Raw genomic sequence first — 24,764 nt, 5'->3', positions numbered from 1 at the left:
CATTTCTATGTTTTCTCTTTGGGTGGTCAAGTGATTCCCAAACCTGACCTTCAGTGTTCTCCATGTGTGAAACCACAAAAATCAAATTCACTGGAATAACACCCAATGTCCTTCAGAAGCTGGCTCATCCTTTTATTCTATTTCCATTATTTGCCTCTAAATTAGGTTCCTGCATCCAAGTCCAGTGTGTGTGTTTGTGTTGTAGTCTTCCCCCTACAAATAAGCAATTATTTGACACCAGCAGGGTGTCAAGGAATTCAACTAAATTCTGACACTACCTACCTGGAGACAGAATCAGAACCACAGGTAAAGAACTCAGTCCTACAAGACTACCCTCACTTCAGACACCAATCACAAGTTCAGGTTGTCACCTGTGCTTCTGATAGACTGGTTAGAAATCAGAGGTTCCCATGATCCTCTCCTCAGGTTTGATAATTTGCTAGAGTGACTCACAGAACTCAGGAAAACCCATTTACTCACTAGATTAATGATTTATTACAAAGTATATTAAAGGATACAAATCAACAGTCAGATGAAGAGATACACAAGGTGAGATTCTGAATAAAGGAGCTTCTGTCCTCATGGAGCTTGGGATGTAGCATAGTGGCATGTGGAAATGTTCTGGTTTCCCAACATGGAAACTGTCTGAACCTCCTCCTTTTAGAGGCTTCATTATGTAGGCATGATTGATTAACTCATTGGCCATCAGGGATTGATTCAACCTCTAGCCCCTCTCCCATCCCCAGAAATCAGGGGGCGGGACTGAAAGTTCCCACCCTCTATTCATAGTTGTTTCCCTGGCAACCAACTTCCATGCATAGATGTCTTGCAAAAGTCACCTTCATTAACATAAACTCAGCTGTGGTGAAAAGGGCTTGTTATAAATAAAAGACACCCATTTCACCTTTATGGCTCTGAAGGGAGTTCAGAACTGAGGACAAATATTATAAGATACCAAATATTATAAGAAGAGATTTTTCCATTGCTCTTATTGCTCAGGAAATTCCAAGGGTCTTGGGAGCCATGAGCTAGAAACTGTGGATGAAGACCAAATATATATGAGAAATATACTTTGGTCATCTGAATGACTATATATATATATATTTTTCTTATAAACCACAATATTGCAGTTCCATTCTTGACTTTTCTATCTTACATACCCCATAATCCACACTCCAGTTACACTGATAAATCCCTAATGCCCAGTTATGTCTTTTACTAATGCTGTTCCCTTTGCCCAAAACCTCTTCCCTACTATCTTTGCCTTACAAGCTCCCATCCATCCCTCAAAACCTAGCTCAAATGTCCTCTCTTCTGGAGAGTCGTCAACTCCCCTGATGAGTTTTCCTTCTTTTCCTTTGAACTTTCACAGAATGTGGTCCATTTTTTTTCAGCTTAAATTTATTATGAGTATTCATTACTTCTCTGTATCCCTTGCTTGTGAGGTCTTGAGGGTCTTTGTTTTTCAAGCTGTTCCTGGCACATGATGGATAACTAAAGTGTCTTTGTTGAAGGAGAGAGAAAAGTTATATGACAGTAATAAAACTATTTATTGAAAATGCCAGTCATGTGCTAGGTGCTTTTTCAGCATTATTTTTAAAACTTACATCAACCTTGTGAGTTAGATTTTATGATCATGGGGTATAGAGAGGTTAAATAACTTGCTCAAGGACACACAGCTAGTGGATGGTGAGCATAAATTTGAGCACAGGTCTGTATGATTCTTCCAATAGGCAATACTGTTTTCTACTCCTCCTATCTAGCCAAAGTCCCTGCCCAAACTTTCCTTCCATGTGCTCAGAGATTCTGAGTGCTTCCACCTCCTCCAATCCCTGCACCTCTCTCCAGCTGAAGAGGTCTTGGAACACAGGGATCTGGCATTCCCTGGCCTGACTCTGAGACAACTCTCTATCTCGTCCAGTCTTTATGTTTGAAGCCAAGGGAGGGGAGGAGATACAAATGAAAATGGGAAGTGCTGGTTTCACTAAAAATTGTGGGATTTAAGAAGTACAGATAGCACCATATGGAACCCACTTAACAACAAGTAATAATGAGAAAAGGAGAGAAGGCCTCCCCACCAACCTTGCAAAGAGTCAATACGTATACACTAAGGGCTCAAGAACACAGCTCAGCCCTGGGTCTGTGAGGGCAGCCCCCAGGCAATGGATTCAGGAGGACCATTAGCTCCAGAAGGACACAGTCCTCAAAGTGGCAATGGCGACCCACTGCTCTGAAGCTCCAGGAAGCCACACCAACAGTGGGAGGTGGTGTAATGTGACATGCTTAAGAGTGTTGGGAGACAGGTCTTGGCAGGGACTGTGTGGTGTTCACAGAGAGCCCTGGCAGCACACATCAGTAAGGGGGTTGGGGATCAGGGAAGAAGAGAAGGAAAACGATAAGGGTACATATGAGAGGACCCCTAGAGAGATGCCCAGACATAACTGGGAATGATTCTGAGATGGAAATACAGCAACAGTAGGTGGCAAAAGAACCAGAGAGACACTGTGTGTTACTGTTATCTAGTCCTATTTTTATCCCCAGTACACTTAGGTGTGGGAAAGTGCAAGTTGACATGCATCTTTATGGACCTTATTGTATACCCTATAGTGCTTTATTCGATTCACTTATTCACTCACTCAACCAATATTTATTATAGTCCAGATATGGTATTACCATTCACACAACCATCACAGTGTAACCGTATACTGATTTCACTACAGCCTCACCAACCCAGAATGGAATATCTCTCATGTTTACTGTTAGTAGTTTTATTTAATGGTTTTGAAATACCTAAAAAATCTAAGTACTGGCTAATAACTTTTGTCCTAATTTCAGAAATGTGTAATTAGATAAACATTTTTCAAGGTTATACAAATTAAATGTCACAAATTAAATTATCAAAATGTCACAACTATCCCAATATGGGCTCTCAGTGAATATCGGGAATGTGTGGATGCATCCTTCCCCAGTCTGGCTGGCTGCAGCCTAAGGCCTCTGCACCATTCTTTTTCTAGATTCTTAGTGAGGACTAACCAGGGGTGGCTTAGAGGTTCCCAAAACTTGGTGCATGAAAAGTAGAACATGTTAAAGCTCAGTGAATTCTTGCTGGGGAATGAAGGAGAAATGGCGTTTTTACTTTCTTGCTTTCCTTTTTTCCCCCCTTGAATAATCCAAATAAACTGCATTCAACCTTTATCAAGATGGTTCTGAGTGTCATAATACTGGAATAAATGCTCTAGCTCCACCTCCTGGGAGCTTCCATCATCCTAAGTCTAACTCCATCTGTGTTTTTGTTCTGAACCACCAGGGCCCTCACACTGCAGAAATATCCTGCAGTCCACCTACCATCATCCTGACTGGGGAGGCCAGTTCACCAGAAGGAGAAACTGATAAAAACCTAGTCAACAGGTACATTCCATGTGCCTAATCTTTGTGCTGTATAGAACAATATTCCCTACAATATGAGGATTAAACAGATAAATAGATAGATAGATAGATCTTCTTCATTGATCATTTTATTGATGAAATACAATCAAGCACTTTTTCCAAATGTGAGAAAGAGCTTGGGATTTTTTCCATTATCTTCCCCACCCCCAAATTATTTTTCTTCTCCTGGATCTGGCTCTTTGCACTTTAAGAAAAGCACAAATCATGCAGGCAGTTTTGTATAATAACTGCCCAGATATTTACAAACAGACCTGAGAGATATGAGTCTTTGACTGGAGAATGCTGCCCCTGGCCAAAGTGTGTCCTGTGTGGAAGATGAGCCAAGGACATTGGCTCATATGCACAGGGATGTCACTGCCTCAGTTTGGCACAGCACTAGTACATGCATTGGTTTAACTGGAATAAGATTGTGTAAGTATAGTTTCCAAAAAGCTACAAGGATCATTCTCATACAGATATATAATGAGCATGTGTCAAAGATTTCTTGAACTCATTGACAAGGGAACCATGAGGATAACAAAGCCAGTTCAAAAGAGGATATAAGAGATGGAAATATGTATATAATCAGTGAGGAGGAAAAGAATGCTGGAATAAGATCGCTAAGTTAGACATAAAATAGGTTAATATTCCACAAGACAATGAAACCTTGTTTTTTATCTTTCTTCTCCAGAAATCATCTACATCTCTTCCAGACAATTATTCACATTTTATGAGTTTTCTACAGTTAGATGTTCACTCAGTCTGGGCCCTAATGAACAGTAAATAGTCAAAGTTACATTTCCTTAGGGAAGTGTTTCAAAAACCTTAGCAAGCATCAGAATCACCTAGGGGGCATGTTCAATCAAGATGTCTGGGTCCCACCCCCAGAATTTCTGATCCATTTGGTCTGGGGTGGAACCTGAGAATTTGCATTTCTAACAAGTTCTCAAGCTTAGACAAGCTTGAAGGATGATGCTGTAGGACGACTTTGAAAGAATATACAGGTATCTGTGTGTTTACCAGTTGTGGACAAATTGCTTAACAAGATGACTCTGTTCTGTCTTTCAGAGCTCACAGTCCCCATAGGAGGCTTTCTCACCGAAACTTGAAGGTTTCCACTGTTTCACTGACTTCTGTGGGTAAGGGCTAGTCCAATTTATCTTATTTCTGTAGAGACAAGGGTCCGGCTGAAGTTGTGTTTGAGCAGGAAGGCTAAGATCTGGCAGCTTAGCCAGGCTCAGCCCCTTCCCCTCTCTTAATTCTCAGGCAGGTCCATAACTATGAGCCCAAGAGGGCAAAGTCAGTCTGCCCCTCTGTGTTTGTGCCCAGAAGAAGTATGATATCTAATTATAATTTATTTGGTAAAAAGACAAGGCCAGGGGGTAAAGAAAAAGATGAGGAAGTCAAAGAGAATACAGCTGGGTGAGGCTCAATTCTGGGGTTCAGGGGGCAGAGGCCTCCACCTCCTGCTAGAAAGGCCCACATCCAGGTAGGTACGTGCCTGAATGCAAGCATGGCTGCCCCAACCACCAGTTAATTCTCCAAGTGGTTTCTCAGGGTCTGTTCTGGACCATTGGAACAGAGATGTCATACAGATTTGGTCTCTGCTTTCATGTTGCTCATAGTCTATGAGCAGACTAAGACGTGAACAGATATAATCAAGACACTGTATTTTAAGGCCCTTCACAGAAGTGTTAGGGAAACTAAGGCAAGAAGGGGACCAATTCTGTCTGGGGAGGGGGAAGGCTGGATAGGGATTCCAGATGAAAGAGTATTTGAGTTGTACCTCAGAGAGTTGGACAGACAGACAAGAGGAAGAAAAAGCATTCAAGGTGGAAGAAACAACATGGTGGAGATGCAGGAACCATAACAGAGTAACAGAGTGACTGAATGTTCTGATGTGTGTATTAGGGTCAGGGCTCTTTCAAATGCTGGAAACCTAACTTAAACTCTTACACCAAAAATACATACATACATACATACATACATACATTCATACATAAAAATAAATAAAAGCCAGGTTTTGTGGTTTCAAAGAGTGCTGAATCCAGGTGCTCAAGTTGGGTCATTAGTAATTGGTTTATCCCATCTCTACAGTTTCATGTGTTTGCTTCTTTTTTGTTTGTTCATTTGTTTTTTTGTTTGTTTGTTTGTTTGTTTGCAAATGGCTACCAGCAACTCCAGGCTTATGTTGCATCAGTGGAAATAGAGTGCCTCTTCCTGTACACTCAACACAATTCTAAGACTTGCCTCTTCCTGGCCTCCCATGGGCATCCCTGAGTCAATCACTATGGCCAGGGAGATTGAACTCATTGACTGGCCAAGGCTGGGGTGAGGTGGGGGATAGGATTTATCTTCTTCCTAACTAACATAATTGAGACTCAGAGGGGTTTCATACAAAGCAAAATGGGGAACTACAACCAGAAGAAGGGGAAAGGGAGGCTGTAGAGGCACAATGAGAGCTATTCATCACCAAGGGGGATGGGAGGGAGCTTAGGAGAAATATATGGGATGGGCAAAAGTGCTGGGCCAAGTTTGGCTTTTGCACATGACTAGGGACCATGAGGAATCCTGACGAGGTAAGGCAGGAGGATTGCAAGGTCAGATATGGCTCTTAGGAAAATCACTCTGATAGGCAGTGGAAGATGGGATGAAGGGGAGAGCCTGAAGGTAAAGGACCTAGGAAGTGACTGTTGTAATTGTGCAGGTGAGATCTAAGAAACAAGAATGGAGAGGAGGCACAATTTCCAGAGATATTTATGAGGTAAATGATGATCAGGACTTGATGATCAGTAGATGGGACGTGAAGAGACTGAGGAAAGAGTGTGGAGTGACTTCCATGTTTCTGAGCAGCTGGGGAAAGTGGTGTCATTCACCCAGAGAAGACCTGCTGGAGAAGAGGCAGTTTTGGAGAAGGATGGGGGTAGACAATGTGAGTAGAGGAAAGAAGGGAGGGAAGGTGGCCATGATCTTTGGAGTGTTCCCTTTATCCACACATCTTAAACTCACTAGCTTGTTGAAGAAACAGAGACCTGAAGGATGAACACACTAGGGAAACAGCACAGAGGTGGAGCTCCTGATGGCTTTCCCTAATGGCAGAGTTTAGGACAGTACTGGGAACCTGTTGCAGAGGACTTGCCACAGCCACAGACTACAGGCAGCCCTATCTGTCTCCCTAGGCCAGCATTAGGGCCAATGTTTGGCTGGCTGAGTCCACTCTGGACAGCTTCCCTGGGCTGGGGTGTTGGGGGACCAAGGATCCTATGGCTCTTGCCCCATGTTCACCCTCCCACTGCAGACCCTGCAGGGCACATTATTGACCTAGTACATGACCAGCTGCCAGATATCAGCATCTCAGAGGAGGACAAAAAGAAAAACCTGGCGCTGCTGGAAGAAGCCAAGTTGGTGAGTGAACGATTCCTGACTCGCCGCGGGAGGAAGTCCAAGAGCTGCCCCGGAGACTCCCAGTCAGGTAGGATACACAGGTGGCTGCCCTGAGCACGTCCAAGGTGGGGTGGGGGATAGGGAGGTCCAGGCTCCAGTTGTGGGAGCTCTGCTTCCAAGAGGTGGCCTTTGACTTGCCTGCCCCCAGGCCTCTAGACCCTAGGAGGACTGAGTCCTGTGGAAGGAATCTTGTGAGAAGAAGACATCTTACTCTGTTTCAGAAGCTCTAAAAATACTGATCCCACTTTAGTTCAGAAAACTCTGCTTTTCATTTTTTAGGCCTATTGTGTTTTTGTTTCACCAAGAAATGTTAGCCCATATGATACCCATGAATTTAGCATGGGTTTCCCCTCCCTGAATCCTGCATAGAGAGAAATCCCTGTGTGATGCCCGTGTGCACAGGCTCCTGGACCACTCTGCATGGATGGAGTCATCCTGCGGTAGGAGCCTTATCTGGCAGTCCAGAATCAGTCCCTGTCCCTGACGAAACGATCCTAGTTCCCAGGGATCAGATATACCTGAAAGGATGTCTTTGTTTAGCTGAAGTTGTAAACCTTCACAAATGCTGGCCAGTTTGTGTCTGTTTCCACAGCTGTTGCCTTGAACCTCAGCCCCGGAGCTTCTCCCGCATCCTCTCAAAGCAACTCGCTTACTGTTCCCACGCCGCCTGGTGAGGTCCAGTGTCCCTGGCTTCTCCCTTTGGGTGGCAGCTGAGCCCCTCCCATGGCCTGAGCAGGAGGCCTCCTATCTTGCAGGCTTTCTAGTCAGGACCCCTGTTTGGTCTTCTCCTCAGAGGGCTCCCAGCTAGGCCTAGCTGGGCTGGCTCTGAGGAGGTGGATGTACTTTCTATTGGGGTTCTGAGCTCATGTGGGGAGACAGGCCTAGCCCAGGATGAGGCCAGGTAGGAGAGGATGGAGGCAAGGTTGTGGGAAGGAGGCTAAAACCGGTGCTTTCTCTGCTAAGAGAGGACTTGCAGAGAGATCACCTCAGAGCTTATTTAGAAAGGCTTCTATTTGGACCACTCTTTTATTTTTTGGTTTCTTCCCTTTCATTAGGCTGTGTATGGGGCCACACCCTCAAACCAGCTCAGAAAGGGGCATGGTGCCAGGAAGAGCAGCATGCCCTTGTCAGAGTTGTGGGGCAAGCTCAGGCTCCAGCCAGGCAGCCTAGGTTCAATTCCCAGTGCTGATACTTCCTGGATACATGGCCTTGATTTCCCTCTGCCTCAGTTTCCTCATGTGGTTTTTATGTTGATTAAATGAGGGCTCACCACAGAACCTGACATGTGGGAGACACTCAACAAATGGTGATGTTACTGGCAACCAGGCCTGAGGGAACTGGGGGAGGACATTCTGGGGAAGTAGATGTGTTTTTGCTAAAGAATCAGCTGACAGTCTGGAGTGCTGGACATCACTCACCAGTGTCTGGACCATTCCAGGTTTGGATGCATGCAGTGGCCCAGAGTCTTCTTTGCTTGGAGCACCACCACAGGTAACAGGGGCCCAGTTTGGGGTTTCTATGCCACCTGGTCTCTCTTCTTATCACTTAACCCCTGTAAGACCCTCCATGGTGTATTGAGATGAGGGTTCTGGGAGGGGGAGACATCTATTACCTCTAGAGGCCTCTTTGAGGGTATTTCAAGAGGAGATATGATTTCTTCACATTGCTATCTGACTTGTGTTTACTTTCTCCAGCAGAAGGGGGATGAGGCCGAAGTCTCTTCACCTCATCTTGGCGAGCCTGTGAGTGTGAACTCTGCCCAATCTGCATGATTCGGGTGGGGGATACACTGTTCCAAAAGCCTAGGCTGGCCCTGGGCAGCCTGCAAGTGGGTGTACATGAGTGGAGGGTCAAGACTGGGGAGCTGGAAGGTTCCTCTGCCTATCATGATGGGAATTCTGAAGTGGAGGGGGGTAAGGAGGCAGGATTCAGTGGGGATCACCTCCATGGTGGCCCTGCTTATATCCCTGCACCCTCACTCAGTCCACTAGCCAGAAACCAGGGGGATTACTAGGCCCAGCAGCAGTCAGGCAAGACTGCTGCTTTTTCAGCTCTAGTGAAAATTGCAGTAAAGTTCCAGCCCAGGTAGGATTCTTCCTGGGGGCAGCCTGGAAAATCTCACCTTTGCTGATGAGCACTAGAAGGATCCCACCCCTACTCAGAGCAAAGTGCTCAAGGTGGTGTTGAGGGCAGCATAAAATATAATATCATCTAGAACTGGGGCTGGAATAGAGTTCTCTTGGAGAGTTTCAGTACTCACACAAGATAGCCACACAAATACCCCAACATAGACCTCTAGGCTCCTCACAAAGCAGGTTTCCTTCAGGAAATAAAATAAGAATGCAGAAAGATATCACTTTTGCAAGAATCACCTGATTCAATGGTCTTTAACCTCTTTTGGATCATGAAACTTTCTGAGGAAGTATTGAAAGCTGTGGATTCTCTTCCCAGAAAAACATAACACGTACACATAAACACACATATACATTTTCCATAATTCCAGAGGTTACCAAATCTGATGAGAAATTGAGTCCCTAAGAGTTAAAGTCCTTGCCGAGAAGAGTCAGGACTAGAAACCAGAGCCACTGAGTCAAGGCCAAAACTTGTGGCTGCCCCCAAGCTGCCCTCTATTCACTGTCCTCCACAGATCCTAGCCCTTGGGAAGTTCCTGGCAAATTGTGTATGGCAGGTCCCCTTGTCCTGTCTATTTTATAGACCTCAGGCTTGTCTGTGGATCCCTTTTACTGGTTCAGACTTGACTGAGAAGCCCTCCCCTAGCACTTAGTGCACACACAGGCACACATACACACAGGCACCTTAGCAGGTCTGTGGGGGCAGAGGCCTCACAGTGGAAGCGGCCACACCTCTTTCCTCTCTAGCCTGCCTCTATAGTCCTAGCTCTACCTTGTCTCTTTCAGAAGAATGTCTCCAAAGGGCTAGCTGACCGGAAGCAGAATGACCAGAGGAAAGTGTCTCAGGGCAGGCTGACTCCTCGTTCTCCCACAACTGAGAAGTCCAAAGAAATTGCAATTGAACAAAAGGAAAACTGTGATCCCCTCCAGTGCTCTGAGGCCACACACAAGGGCTCAGCTTCCAGCATAGGCAGTGGTGGGAAAATGGCCTTGAATAGCCCTCAGCCTGGTCCTGCTGAAAATGACCTGGGAAAGGTGCTTCTGAAGACAGCCAGGGAGGGCAACCCTCTGCCTAGAGGTCCAACCCAGGGTTCTGGAGGGGCAGCTCCCCTGGCCCCCCAGGAAAAAGGTACAGCTGGAGAGCCGACAGGGTCAAAGTTTGGCTCCAAAGCTGAGCTGCGGTCTCCTGCTTCTCGGCCACCCCTATTGAGGGGGGTCTCCTGGGACAGTGGTCCTGAAGAACCTGGCCCCCGGCTGCAGAAAGTGCTTGCCAAGCTGCCTCTGGCAGAGGAAGAGAAGCGTTTTTCGGGCAAAGCTGGCAGCAAGCTGGCCAAGGCACCTGGACTCAAAGACTTTCAGATACAAGTGCAGCCAGTGAGGATGCAGAAACTGACTAAGCTCCGAGAGGTGGGTTCCTGAGGGCCAGCTGGGCAGGGTGTACACTCCAGGTCCTTCCTGAGGTTCAGATCTCTGGGCCAAGCTGGACTTGGGGCAAGGTAGCTCTGGCCTGGACTTGGGCCTTATAGGGCCCTAAACTTCCCTACCCTGATAAATCAGACCCACTCTATAGCCTCTTCTTCCTAAATGCCAGTTTCAGGTGAGTGAGTGTGGGATATAGTTGCCACACAAAGCCACATTTTAAGCCACATTTTAAGGCAGTTATATGGAGGGGCACATGGGCCCTCAGGACTGGGCTGTGTTTTCCTCTCCAGCCAGAGCTGGAAGCTCATAAACAGGAAGCCCTTGATGGAGCACCTTGTCATGCCTAGGCCTGGGATAGGCAAGGACGGAATAGCTTTTCCCTTTGCCAGGCCCCCCAGCTTTCCTTCCTGATGCCTGTTAACAAAGGGCCTCAAATCCATCTTCAAGGATAATGATGGCCATGAGGGACTGCTCCCCCTGTGGTGAATTTCTTCCAATGTCTGTGACGTCCCCAACTTTCACTGGCCACCAAACTAGGCACAGTAGTCTCTCATGGGGCTGTCACCCTGTGCAGGGGGATATTGGGAGTGTCCAGCGATGTAGGGGACAGAAACAGGGTGTGGGGGCAAGAAGAGGTTAAGGGCCAACCCGGGCCTCAGGTCAAGGCAACTGGGATTCCACGGGGTGGGACCTGGCACCCTCATGGCCGGAACTGGACAAGGCTCTCCTGGCTCCCCTGCAGAATGGGTGTGAGATGGGGAAGGAAAAGAGGTATCTGATAGTGGTCAAGCACAAGAGAGGAGGTTTCTGTGCTAGCAGGGACACATTGCAACATGTCCTATTCAGAAATCTTCATTGCTATTCAGAAACTTTCCACAAGGCTCTGAATTGAATGTTCTGGGGAGCTGCTAAGGAAACAGGTAAAGGGCCCTGGCCAATTACTTTCATTTGGGCTATGAGCACCCTCTGCTGGCCCCTTCCCTTCCTTCTTTACGCAGGGGCTAAACCACTCAAGTGGCCCCTGCTATACGTGAGACTGAAGATCCCTTTGTAAGCACAATAAGGGGCGAGGAAATCTGTCAGACATTGGAAGTGCTGGTCTGGTGCTGATTGACTTGGAGCAGGTGTGAGCCTACCTGTGCCATATACATGTGGTTGGCATCCCCATCTCTCCTGGACTTTGACTGCTGTGGCCCCAGGCAGTATAGTGGGGTGGCAATTCTCAGGCCTCATTTGTCTGGAGAGTTTAACAACTCAAGGGATGGCATAACAGGCCACTGGGGAACTGGGAGAGAAGTTGTAATTCCTGGGAGTGGGCATTCACTGCCCTAAACAGCAGGGCTAGAGGCTCTAGCCAGCTCAAAGCACAGTCATGAGCTCAAGAAAGATCATTTCCAGCGGGAGCTTCATACACATCTAGGGGACAATCCTGTCCCCAGAGTCCTGGGATCTGCTTCTGTTTGTTGTATAGCTCTCAGCCACAGTGTGGCTGGAGCATTTGCCCAGAGGCCCACAGGCTTATTTAAAAGTCAGACCATGTCAAGGACAATTCTTAACTCAAGGAATGTGGTGCTAATGGTGGGTTTTCAGGCACCTTTATAGGCTGGGAGAGGAGCAGTCTTCCAGGTGCCTTTCATATGTCACCACTTTATGACTGTCCAACCACCTTTGAGGCTGCCCTTACTACCTCCCACATGAAGCTGAGTGAACACAGGCCCAAAGACAGAACCGAGAGATGAGTTCAGCCTGATGTTATCATCCAAAATGTTGTTTTCTTCTTTTCTTAAAAAGGAGCACATCCTGATGAGAAATCAGAACTTAGTGGGGCTCAAGCTTCCAGACCTTAGCGAAGCAGCTGAGCAGGAAAAAGGTAGGTGTGGTCGGGGCAGATGCTCTTCTCAGGCCAGTGCTGGATTCATTTTCACCAGATCAAAGAAGGTGAATGTGTAAATACTAGACTTCCTGTCAGGGCCTTTGTCCCATTGGCAAGTGTGGGCCAAACAGAGAGCAGGCCCTCAGTAAATACTTGCAGATAAATGAATGAATCAGATTATGTTTCCTGCCTACTCAGGAAACTTCTAAACTTGTCTCCTTCCAACCAACCCCCTGCTTCCGGACCCCGCCAGTCCTCTCTGAGCCTTGTTAGCACTTAGTGGGCCTGGAAGGGTGACCCAGGCCTGAACTTTTGACACTTCCTTTTCCTCTCACACCCAGGAAGCTACCCAAATAGAACGGTTCCTCTTTTCAATACATCAGAGTCATCTCTTGCTTTCTAATTTACTGTCACCATAAAGTACAGACCCCAACCCTTTCCTCCCTGGCCCTTCAAGTCCCCACCTACCTACTCTGCCAGACTCATTTTCAGAAAATAAGACTTTGGGTCTCTTGCCTCCCTCCCATCCCCCTTTCTCCTGGCTCACCTCTTCTATGGGTTTTGCTACCTGTGGTTAGTCTCAGCACAGAAGCTTTCTGCCTAAGGATTGTTGTGTGAGCATGTCCAGGGTGCCACAACCATGTTGGAGGCCCTGATCTGAAATATAGTTAACTAACACCAACCTATTCAACATTAACAAGATTCTCAGAAGTAAAATTTCCAACAATTTTTTAAAGTACTATATTCAAAAAATTAACCATCTGTAGAGGAAATCTCTGGAAAAGTATACTTTTCTACTTTTAGTTTTTAATTTGCTTATTAAAGAAGATTCAAAACACTAGGAAAAGATTCAAAACCCCATAAATTCTGAAAAAAGCAATTTTTATTCTTTCCAGTATTTACAATTTTTTCACAATTGGTTTGATTGTGTAGATATAATTGCCTATTTCTACTTTTAAAACTTATTTCATAACCAATTCCATATATTTTGGCTTGTCCTTTTATTTATCATTTGATGGGTGTATTATTGGGTATTTTAGATGTTTATAGTTCTTGTAACTATGATTAACCACCCTACTTTAAACAACTTGGTACCTGTAGTTTTTTCTTTCTTCCTTCAAGTTACTCTCTTGGGATAAATTCTCAGGCTTGAGATTCATTGGGTCAAAGCATAGAAACATTTGCATTTACTAAATTGCTTCCAATGTGGAATGCTACCTGCAAAGACTGAGTGAGGACTCTTCCTCCTAAGAACTACCAGCAATTGACTTTGCTTTGCTTTTATTCCTTATGCGCCAGAATATAGTAAGAACCAGATACTCAATAAATGCCACTTTGCTATCACTTCAATTAATTTGCCAGCAAGCAAGTTCAAATTTAAACATTTTAAATATTTATTTACTCTGTTTTTTCTTATTGGGTAGGTTAGCTTTTCATCTCTTTATCCAAGTGTCCATTTGGGCCTTAGGTTTTTTGTTGGTTTGTTTCTTTTTTGTTGGTAATATATGTAAACTTTATAGATATTAACCTTTCATTGACTATATTTTTTTTCTTGTAATTGATTTCTAGTTTCATACCATTATTATTGGAAAATATGCTTGATATAATTTCAGTCTTCTTAAATTTGAGACTCGTTTTGTGCCCTAACATATGATCTATCCTGGAGAATGCTCTATGTGCACACGAGGAGAATATATATTCTATTGCTTTTGAGTGGAATGTTCTGTGTATATCTGTTAGGTCCAACTGGTCTAACGTGTCATGTAAGGCCAATGTTTCCTTATTGATTTTCAGAAAATAAGACTTTTTTAGATTGATCATCTAACCATTGATGAAAGCGAGGGTATTAAAGTCCCTTACTATTATTGAAGTGCTGAAAATTTCTCCCTTTAGGTCTGCTAATATTTGTCTTATGTTGGGTGCATAAATATTTACAAATCTTATATCTTCTTGTCGGATTTGTATTTTTCTCAATACTTTTTCATTCTAACATTTTTCATTTAACGAGTTTTGTTATTGCAGAGAAATTATAAAGTTCTCATAATCATCTTTGCCTGTCTTTTCCTTTGAGAAGTCTTCCATTATTAAAATCATTATAAAAAATTATTTCTCCTTGGGGCGCCTGGGTGGCTCAGTCGGTTGAGCGTCTGACTTCGGCTCAGGTCATGATCTTGTGGTCTGTGAGTTCAAGCCCCGTGTCGGGCTCTGTGCTGACAGCTCAGAGCCTGGAGCCCGTTTCAGATTCTGTGTCTCCCTCTCTCTCTGCCCCTCCCCCGCTCATACTCTGTCTCTCTCTCTCTGTTGAAAATAAATAAACATAAAAATTTTTTTAAATTATTTCTTCTTAATTGGGATAGCAAATCCATTTTCTAATAGTTTACAGTTTGATCTATTTTTTGCTAATACCTGTGAAACTTATTTTAAGATATTAGGTATTTGGAGATTTAAGATCCTATTACCTCAATAATATTTTGATAGTATGTATATTTCTTGTTGTTTTGTGGCTTAGACCATCATATACTATATTCTTTGTGTATATATATACCAAATACTAGTGCTGGGCCCTTGATTCTGTTTTATTCTGATCAGTACTGTACCATTTTACTTACTGCTGCCATATAATATGTTCTAGTATGTAGTGAGGTTACTTTTCTCTCATTGATCTTCTTTCTCAGAATATTCATTATATTCTAGATATAAAGATTCAGTGTGAAATAATGGAAAGAACAACCGGACAAAAAGTCAGGAGATCTGAGTTAATGTCCCACTCCAGGAACCAGCTGATGGGTCTTTAAATATGTTCTTCTGGGGCGCCTGAGTGGCTCAGTCGGTTAAGTGTCCAACTTCAGCTCAGGTCATGATCTCACAGTCCATAGTTCGAACCCTGCATCAGGTTCTATGCTGACAGCTCAGAGCCTGGAGCCTGCTTTGGATTCTGTGTCTCCCTCTCTCTGCCCCTCCCCTGCTCATGCTCTGTCTCTGTCTCAAAAATAAATAAAAATATTTAAAAAATTTTTAAAAAAACAAATATGTTCTTCAACCTCTGTTCCCTCTTGGACTAGAGAGGACCTCAGAAGGCTCTTAACTTTAATCTAAGATTCAAGGATTACAAGTCTTTTCTAGTTTTGCCTATACCTATTTCTTACCTACCTTACCTCTTCTTACCTACCTATTTCTCTAAGTGAAATTTATACCATTTTATACCTACCTACCTATTTCTTTAAGTGAAATTTATGCCATTTTATACAAGATTTTAATTGTGATTGCTCTAATGCTACACATTGGATTCAGAAGAACTGTCCTAGTTTTGTTTGTTTTTACAGTTTATAGACTTTTAAATTACTTACTTTGAAAACATTTACTTCTCACTCAAATATATGGTTTGTCCCTCTATTGAGTATTCCTTTATTTTTCCTCTAAAAGATTTGATGTTCTTGTACAGGTCTCCCATTTCTCTTATTGGGACACATTCTATGTGATTTATAATTTTGCTTGTTTATGAAGAAGACTCTTTTCTTCATGATATTTTCCTAGCTGATAATTAGTGGCATAAATGAATGCTGCTTGCTACTATACATGTTCCTTGTATATTAACAAATGGTAGAGGGATTACTACAGTGACTAACTGGCACAATTACTATAACTAGGGTAATTATTACATCTCAGGTACTAGGCTAGGCATTTGATAATATTGTCCTGATCACTTGCAGGTCATTTCAAGCCAAAGATGTGAGGCTGACTGTTGGCTAGTTCCCAGGCTGCATGCTGGGAATGCAGAGGTGAAAAAGGCTCAGGCCCTGCTGTCCACAAGAGGGCCTTTTCCTGGCTGTCATTATTAATCCCCTCAGCTACCTCAACAACCTCCTATCCCTTCGACATTCCTGACCTCCTCACCCAGCTCAATCCACTGTCCACACTCAGCCAGAGGAATCTCTAAAATGCAAATCCAGTCTAGCATCTTCAGAGGCCTTCATTATGCTCTTAGAATGAGCACTGGAATCCTTAGTAGGATCTACAAGGACCATTGTCATTAACCCTGTTCCCCTCCCCCACATCTTTGAGGGCCACTCTCCTTTTCACTCTCAACGTCTTGGACTTTCTTCAGCAACTCATTCCCCCTTCTTCTTAGGCTTGGCACAGGCTGTCCCCTCTACCTGGAATGTTCTTCCTCTCACCTTCTTTGCCTAATAAACTCCCATTCTTTAGATTTAGACTCTTAGATTTCTGCTCAAATGTCACTTTTCTAGAGAAGACTTTTCCAGCACCCCCAGATCCTTCTCTCTTATAAAACCTACCATAGTATGAAATGTAGTGTTTTAGTATTTCTCTAATTAATCTCTGTCCCACTAGGTAACAAGCTCCCAGAGAACAGTGACCTGTCTGTTTTGCTCAGCATTATATCCCTAGCTACAAGCCCATTGCCTGGAACACAGTAAGCACTCAATAAATGTTGAAAAAATGAATGAGCCTACTCTCACCTTCCAGGAGAGGAAATGCAAAGATAGACAATGTAACTATAATACATTGTGTTAAGATTTCAACAACACAAAGTATCTAGGAACACAGAGGAAGAAGCAGCCAACTTAGTAGGGGTAAGTGAGTCAGGGTTGGATTCCAGGAGGAGCAGCTTTGAGCTGAGGAAAAGAGGGGCCTCCCAGGCAGAGGGAACAGCAGGAGCAAAGGCACACAGGCATTTTCTAGTGCTTGGTATGTTCTGGGAACAGAAGGAATCGCATGTGAACCAAATGTGGGTCATGTGTCCTAGTGAGATGGGCAGCAAGGGTGGAGGGTGAGGGCTTTAAGGGACAATTAATGAGTTTAAACTTTATTCAGGACCCCAGAGAAACCTGCAGATAAGGAAGCATCAGGATCAAAGTTGAGCTTGAGAATAATTCTTCTAGACAGATTGTGAAAGCTGGCTTGAAATGGGAGAGACTGAAGGCAGGGAGACTGGTAAGAGGGTATGGAAACAGTGTGGTGAGAGGTGACAAGACTGTAGACTGAGATGGACAGGAGGGAACATGGGAGGGACAGGTTTGAGAGCTATTTGGAGGTCAGTGTGGCAGGACTGGTGAGGATGGGCAAAGGGGGAGACCAGAAAGACCACCAGGTATGTGTCTGCATGGCCAAGGGGGTGATGATGTCATTAATCAGGATGGGAGCGCAGGAGGAAGAGCTCACTTGAGGAGGAAGACAGCAAGTTTGGATTCGGATGTCCCCATGAAGAGCAATTTGGATGCCACAGTCTGACAGACCTAGTTTTGCATCCCAGTTCTACCACTAATTAGCTGGAACACTAGGGAATCTACTTAACTTAGTTGAGCCTGAGTTTCCTAGGTTGCAGTTTCCCCAGAAAATTAGCTTAGCAATATTTATTTTGCAAGGCTGTTATAAGGAATGAATGAGAAAGTACATCTAATGCAAGCTGATGTTTGATTAATTGTGGCTGTTGAAATCATTTTCATTATCCTGATCCAAGTGGCAACGTCTAGGAGGTGGTTGGATCTCTGGACCTGGAGGTTGAGAGAGATGTGGGAAGTCGCTCTAAGACCTCCCCTCCCCCCAGTCTGAGCTCAGAGCTGTCAGATCTCAGTCAGAGAAAAGGCCAACCTGAGAAGATCAATCTGAGGAAAGTTTATCCCCAACCAGTAGCTTTGGCCCTTTGGGAATCTTCCTGGGTCTCAGAGCATCTTTAATCAGAAGCCTTTTCTAAGGCCTGGAGATTGCCAGAAACAAATGCTTTCACTGGAATGAACTAATATAGGCAGATATTTTAAAAATAATTTTACTGCTAAAATACCCCATGTCCATTATCAAAATATTCAACTAATAGTGAAAAATATAAAGAGAATAAAAATAGTTTTTACTAAGTGCCCTCTTCCCCCAAAATGAGGAAGGAAGAAAGATGGAAGATTATGCTAGATTGCTAGATGTACTTATTTTAGATAAAAAGTTTGAAAATTTAATTGAACTTGAATTAAAGTGGAGTGAAACCATAGGACTTGCTGAATTTTGGTAATTTCTTCCTCCAGAAAATAGAGATTAGTTTTTAAAAGTTTAAAATACACGTTATGAAATGCATCAAGAGCTTGGAGTCATTGAGGTACTTCTCTCACATTACGTGTTTCAAAATGGGATTATTGATTTCCTGCAGGGAAAGAAGAAAATGACAGCACTACTTCCCACCTTCATATTTCTTCCTATCTTTCCATCTCCACGTGATAAATTATTATTTTTATACTGTCAAGGTTGTAACAATTACTTGCATTCTGTAACCATAATTTCCATAGTTGTTTAGTCCTAAACTTACATGTAAAAGGATTTAATGCTTACCATCAATCCCTTTACTATGGCTCGCCATTCCCAAGCTTATGATTTTGTTTTATGTCTTGTTTAGCTGGATTTTATTGTCAATATTTTTCCTAGCAGGGCTCAGAGATGCTGTTTTCTGAATTCTAGCATGTTTGAAACTGTTGTCTTTATTCTTGAAGGACAGCTTGGATGGTTTTAAATTCTGGGTCATTCTTTCCTTCAGAACTTTGTAGATGCTACACTGTGTTTAATGTTGTTGAGAAGTCTGAGGTCAGCTAATTTCTAGTACCCCTCAACCTCCACCTATCTCTGTAGATGGCTTACTCTTTCTGTGAGGGTAGCTGGAGAAGCACTTCTTCATCCGTATATATATTTTTCCCCCTTACATGGCATGTTCTTTCAATCTGCAAGTTCAGCTTTTCCTTCAATTGAGGAAATTTTTTCTTATATCTTTGAATATGTCCTTTGTTCCTTTTGTTTTGTTCACTAGTTCAGAGACATCTCTGTAAATTTCTCAACAATATCTCAACTACAGGTCCACTATTTCATCTCTAAATACTTCATTCTTTCTTTCTTTGTGTTCCTTGTATTCATCTCAATCTCCCCCACCCTCCTTACTAATTCAGTTTGAGGCCATATCTGTTTAATTCCTTCATATTTCCAGCATATTGATTAGTTCTATATTTTTATAATTTTCCTTAGTTCTGTTATTTTAGTCTTTGATTTATTTCTTCAAATTGTAATCTTCCGTCTTTGGGTGATCCTCTTATCTCACTTTTGATTTCCTATTTTCATTTTTCTTCAGGTTCTAACTTCTCCTGAGTCAAAGAATTTTTCACAAAAATGCATTTTTGATGTGTTTCTTAACTCTATGCTTCCACAGGAGACATCTGTCTCCTTCCTACGTGTTTTCTGTCTTCTTTCCTTTATACCTTCCTCTCTTCTTTCCTTCCTCTTTTGACTATAGTATTTGTGGATGTGTGCCATGCCATTTGTTTTCATTTTATTTCTTTTTGAAATTAATATTTTCACCTGGATTTTCTCTTTACCTAGAGAAATATTGTGTAGGTCAATTTTCATGGACTCCTTCCTACCTTATTTAAGATCTCTGTTCTCCCGCAGTGTTTAGCTGAGGACTGGGTATTTTGTGTCTGCTTTGTTACTACTTAGGTGGTAGGGTAAAGGGGAAGTTCAGATGGAGTTGTGGGTAGTGGTGTTCGTGGGATTGGTTTCTGCTCTTTTATTATAACTTTGTTCATAGTTCAACGTGTGAGTTTATTATACCACTCTATCAGTATATCTTATTCTTTTGGGTGGGTAGTGGTAGATATTTCCCCAATTCAGGGTAGAACTGTAGAGACAATCTGCCCAGGTGTTTATTTTCCAGACTTGATGCAACTATTCCCAGCAGCCACTCTAACTCCCTTGCCAGAGGAAGGAAAAAACAGACAAAATCCAAGGAGTGTGGCCACTATGCTATTTCTCAGAAGTGGTGATCAGGGATGGAGGGCAGCTTCAACTGGGGCTTTCCATATGTCTCCTGCCCTCACTTTAGTGAATGGGCTTGTTTTATTTATTTTTTCTTTTGTCTTACTTTCTGGTAAATCCCTCCACATTGTTTGAGATAATCAGCTCTGGTAGAATGCTGTGCAATCATTCTGCCTTTCCTCTCCCTTCCTACTCAGTAAGAAAAGCAAACAGCAGCACAGGCAGATTTTTCTCTTGTTGGAGTATTGTTGTAGTGGTATTGAGATCCTTCCACTCTGAAGAAACTTTCTGACTCTCCTATGGAGGCTGCCTGCTCAGCCCCCTCAGTCCACTTCCCTTCTCATTCTGTGGTATTACACTGTCAGAATTTTCCTTCATACATCTTCCTCTCAGTAATGGTTCTTTGAGGGAAGAAAAAAGGGCTATCAAGGGTGGGAGTTCTACATTTACTCCTAGTAAGTTTTGTTTGCTCAAACCATTATTTTAAAAGATTATTAACTTTTCTTATATTTGAGAGTTGCTGGTATATTTATGGTTGGTTTTAAAATTTTTTGTTATTGTCACTTTTGTTGAGTTCAGGAGGAGGGTGGCTGGTTCTAGGACCTACCAGTTCTGGGATCACCCTTCAGACAGCCATCTTAGCAGGGCTAGAAGGCCGTAGCTAGTTACTTTTTTTGGTAGGGGAGGAGAGGCTCAACATAGGAGACTTCTCTAGTCACAATCATATAGATTTCTCAGGAGTCCAGTGCTTAAATATTGCTCTGCTGGGTACAGTGTGGATACATCAAGGTACAGTGAGGCCAGAGGTACCACAGGGTTTACCGTCTGTTACATGAAAATGTCAGAAAGCAGTAAGTGCCGGGACATAACCCAAGAGATGACAGGTAACTAAAATAACATCTAGTCCAATCTTTTATCCAAAGAAGAATCACTAACTACCCCATTTCTGACAGATGGCCCTTCAGACAGTGCTGGGATATCTGAAGTGTCAGAAAACTCCTGAACACTGTTCTGTTATCGGAAAGCTCAAAATACTTAAATATTCTTTACTTTGAGCCAAACTATAACTCCTCTTCTCTCTGCATGGTCTCCTTTGGAGAAGCTTCTAATTCACATGACTCCTAATCTAAGCTCCATTTAGATGGCTACCACAAGTATGCCTATAGTCCTGATCTCTAGCCTGGCCTACAATTCTGGAAAATTACTGAGCAGGTTGAAAACTTATTGCATCAAAACCCATGAGAGATGGTAGAACATGGATAACTATAAAGTCCTGCATGCGAATAAAAAGTAACTATTGTGTGGGATGAAGATACCTGATTTGGCTCTAGTAAAAGAGATTTGAGGCTTGTAATCCTAAATGTACTGTGAGCCCATAATAAGGCACAGCGAGTCTATGCTGCCTGAATAACAAATGTCAATACCAGGGACATTTGCCAATATCTTTCTGAGCTAAGAGCTTGTTAGGACACATCTGGGCCTCTGGTACAGCAACAACCAGAATGTGTGCAGGCAGGGGATGATATCTAGGAACCGTGGTCCATAGTCCATGAGCAGTTGGGAAATAAGGCTACAGCCTGGAGAAGGGAAGTTTTAGAGAGGTACAAAAGCTGTCTTCAAACAGGAGAAAGATTTATGGGAAAGAGAATACTTGGTTTCTTCTTTCTGCTTTCAGAGCACAGCCCCAGGATAGTTTTATGAGATAACAAAAGGCTGTTCATTGGTTCTGTTGACTACGAGGCATCAATTTCTGAGGTCTGCAAAAGATCTAACTAACTTACCCTGGAAAAACCCTGTTTCTATTTCTGTCTATGGGGATATGGAACCAGATTTCTAGGTGGGACACAGATGAGTGAACCATTGAATTCACTTGAGGAAGAATAGTTGGGCAACAAACCTCCTGAGAAGCCTGCCAAAGAGAGGGGATTTTTCCAAACATTATAGCCAAAGAGCAACCAGCTTCCAGTTGTCAGAAACCAACCTTGAAACCCAGACATGAGAGCCTGCTTGGTACTGTGGATAGCAATGGGAAGAACTAGAATTTAAAGCAGATGAAATTGGTTTAAAATCTGACTACACCATTTACTAGTTTTGTGACATTAATTACTAAACTTGCTGAGTCTTGGCTTACCTACCTATAAAATGAAATGATTAAGTTCTAGCTCATTGGATCATTGTGCAAATAAAATAACAATTACAAAGCCCCTGCCATATAACTAGTTCTTATAAACTGAAGCAAGTTGCCAACAGTGCTACTGTGATTTCAGACATTTTATAAGTTAAACACTTTTTTTTTCAGGGCTCCCTTCTGAACACTCCTCAGGTATTGAGGAAGATGAGTCAAAGAGTGGCTTGGATGTCATGCCCAATATTTCTGACATGCTGCTGCGCAAACTGCGGGTCCACAGATCTCTTCCTGGAAGGTAAAATCAGGGCATAAGTTGCATAAGACCCTGTATTGAGTGGGCCCTGTGTTAGTCTCTGGATGGGACATAGTGGAGCACCAGCCTTGATTTTTGACTCGAGAAAGGTCAAAGTCTCATGGTCTAGACAGGGCTAATTCATCCAAAATAAAAAGAATAATAAAAAGCTATGTAAGGTGGTTCTAACTCAAAGAGCAGGTGGGTTTCATAGGTGGGGGCATGAGGTATCACCAGAGGCTAATGGCAGCAGTGGGTGGTGGACTTTGGGCCAGGAGACATAGTTTCAATTCGAGATCTACCATTTACCCATAACTGAAAGATTCTAGGTCTGATATCTGCATAGATAGAGATGTAGAACATTTGGAACCACACAAGGGTTGCTTGGGGAACCTACCAGGTTCTTCCACATGTGGGGAGAAAGTGACTTCACTTGCCAAGCCTCAACCTTCTCACCTATACAACAGAGGTCATAAGTGCTCTGTCATTGGTAGGGTGCTGCACTAGCTAAAGGAGAAAGTGTTCAAGCTGGGACCTAAAACCATGTCAGCACATGACAGACTCTTGATAACTAGATTGAAAAGCAAATAGTTTGGAGCATGAAGGAGAAAAGAGAGGGTACCACTAAGCAGTAAGAATTGGGTGGGTGTCTGCAATTGAGGCATCCTGCCAAGCCCAAGCAACCTGGAGACTAAACTGTTGTGGGAGTGCACTGGGGGGAAAGCCTATTAGGAGGACCATTCAGACATAACAGAACCCCCTGATTTGGGGGTAAATATGAAAGGAAAACAAGTTTTACCCAGGGAGTGTGATGTGTTCAAACTGCAAACCATCATCACCTAAAACACAGAGTCATCAGGGCAATACTCAGAGGACCTAGCGACTAAGCCAGCATCAGGAAAAGTGCCAGAAACAAGTCAGAAGCAGGCTGCATCCACAGCTGGAGGAGGGCGTGGCTTGGGCCAGTTCATCTCATAGAAGGCAGAGAGGGGCTGTCCAGAGGAAGGAAACTAAAGGAGAAGCACTCTGAGCGCACTGCAGGTTACAGAGCATGTTTATATGCTGGGTGTCTTTTGGTGTTTATGACAACCCAGTGAAGCAGAAAAGGAAGATTTTATTCATCTTCAGTGAGGAAAAAGAGGCAAAGAAACATGCTAGCAAGTGACAGAGTCAGGAATTGAACTCAGCATGGGCTGACTGCAGACTCAATGCCTTTCCATCTATACCAGGGGCCTGTCACAATTACCAAAACAACCATTGATACTCTTGTCTGTAGTGAACAAGGCTGGTCAGTGGTGTGATTGGCTTCCTTTTCCTCAGGAAAGTTGAAAATAATTAGTATCATTAGAACACACCTCCAGCTAATTAAATTCCCTCAGCTTCCCCAGGAGAAGAAGACTGAGCACTTCTATTTTCCTTGAGTAAGTCAACAGCTACTAGCTACCAACAATGAGGCCAGACAGAGCCTGCATGGGCCTGCACAGTCAGTGAATAAGATCAGCTTCTGAGCATGTGGTCCAGACTCTCAGATTGAGGTCAGTGGCTCTCATGCATTGTGCCAATAGCCATATTGCCCATCCCCAAACTTCCTGCTCCAACCACCAAATCAGGCTCCCTGCTCCTGGCCTTCATAGAGGCTGTGCAACTTAGTCCACTGGCTGGGCCCAGAACTCTCTATCCCTGGTTTGGAGGATGGAATAGATGGGCAAATAGTCATGTGAGACATTGACCAACAGGGGGAAGACAGAGGTTTAAGAATCCTTCCTCCAGAAGAAATATGGGGAAATTACACTTGAGTTTTAATATGAAAGAGTTAGTTTCATGATCTATGTGGGCTATGTGAGTTGGGACTGGACCATACAAAGAAGGAGCTCATGGAGTCAGCAAGTTGAATGAATTCAGTAGAAAAACCAGGGACCGAACACAAACTAGGGACACAGTCAATGGTTGATTAACAAGAGTGTGAAGAGAACATGTTACTGGGTCAAAAACCAATAGGAGCAATAAATAGGAATTTAATCAATAAATATTCATTGCCTATTTTATTCCAGACATTATAATGGAGAACAAGCAGACACAGTCCCTGTTCTCATGGCACTTACATCCTAGGTGGGGAGACAAATAATATTTAAGTAACTAAATGAATGAGTTCAGATAGCAAAGCTGCTAAGAAGACCATGATATAGGCACATACAGAGATGACAAAGGAATGGAACATTCAAGGGTCAAGGACGGCCCCAGTGATAC

The 24,764-nt window shown here is 43.4% G+C and overlaps 1 protein-coding gene and 1 long non-coding RNA gene across 14 annotated transcripts in view; one reads left to right on the top strand and one right to left on the bottom strand.

Moving 5' to 3' along the window:
• The window catches only part of LOC122201037, a 174,954-nt gene that overhangs the window by 70,207 nt on the left and 79,983 nt on the right, over positions 1–24,764 (bottom strand). The window lies entirely within an intron of this gene.
• IRAG1 (inositol 1,4,5-triphosphate receptor associated 1) overlaps positions 1–24,764 on the top strand; it is a 119,910-nt gene that overhangs the window by 58,277 nt on the left and 36,869 nt on the right. For 4 of the 12 annotated variants that reach the window (XM_042906910.1, XM_042906904.1, XM_042906901.1 and 1 more), the window contains 9 exons: positions 3,308–3,408; positions 4,495–4,565; positions 6,725–6,898; positions 7,463–7,540; positions 8,309–8,361; positions 8,565–8,612; positions 9,789–10,409; positions 12,216–12,294; positions 22,397–22,520. In XM_042906910.1, the coding sequence (XP_042762844.1) occupies positions 3,308–3,408; positions 4,495–4,565; positions 6,725–6,898; positions 7,463–7,540; positions 8,309–8,361; positions 8,565–8,612; positions 9,789–10,409; positions 12,216–12,294; positions 22,397–22,520 (1,349 nt within the window). The remainder of the gene's footprint in view (positions 1–3,307; positions 3,409–4,494; positions 4,566–6,724; positions 6,899–7,462; positions 7,541–8,308; positions 8,362–8,564; positions 8,613–9,788; positions 10,410–12,215; positions 12,295–22,396; positions 22,521–24,764) is intronic. The other 8 variants (XM_042906902.1, XM_042906900.1, XM_042906899.1 and 5 more) reach the window with 8 other exon arrangements.

Source organism: Panthera leo, chromosome D1 (assembly GCF_018350215.1).
Source record: "Panthera leo isolate Ple1 chromosome D1, P.leo_Ple1_pat1.1, whole genome shotgun sequence".
In the NCBI taxonomy this organism is placed as follows: Eukaryota; Metazoa; Chordata; class Mammalia; order Carnivora; family Felidae; genus Panthera; species Panthera leo.
This window is presented reverse-complemented; position numbering and strand designations above follow the sequence as displayed.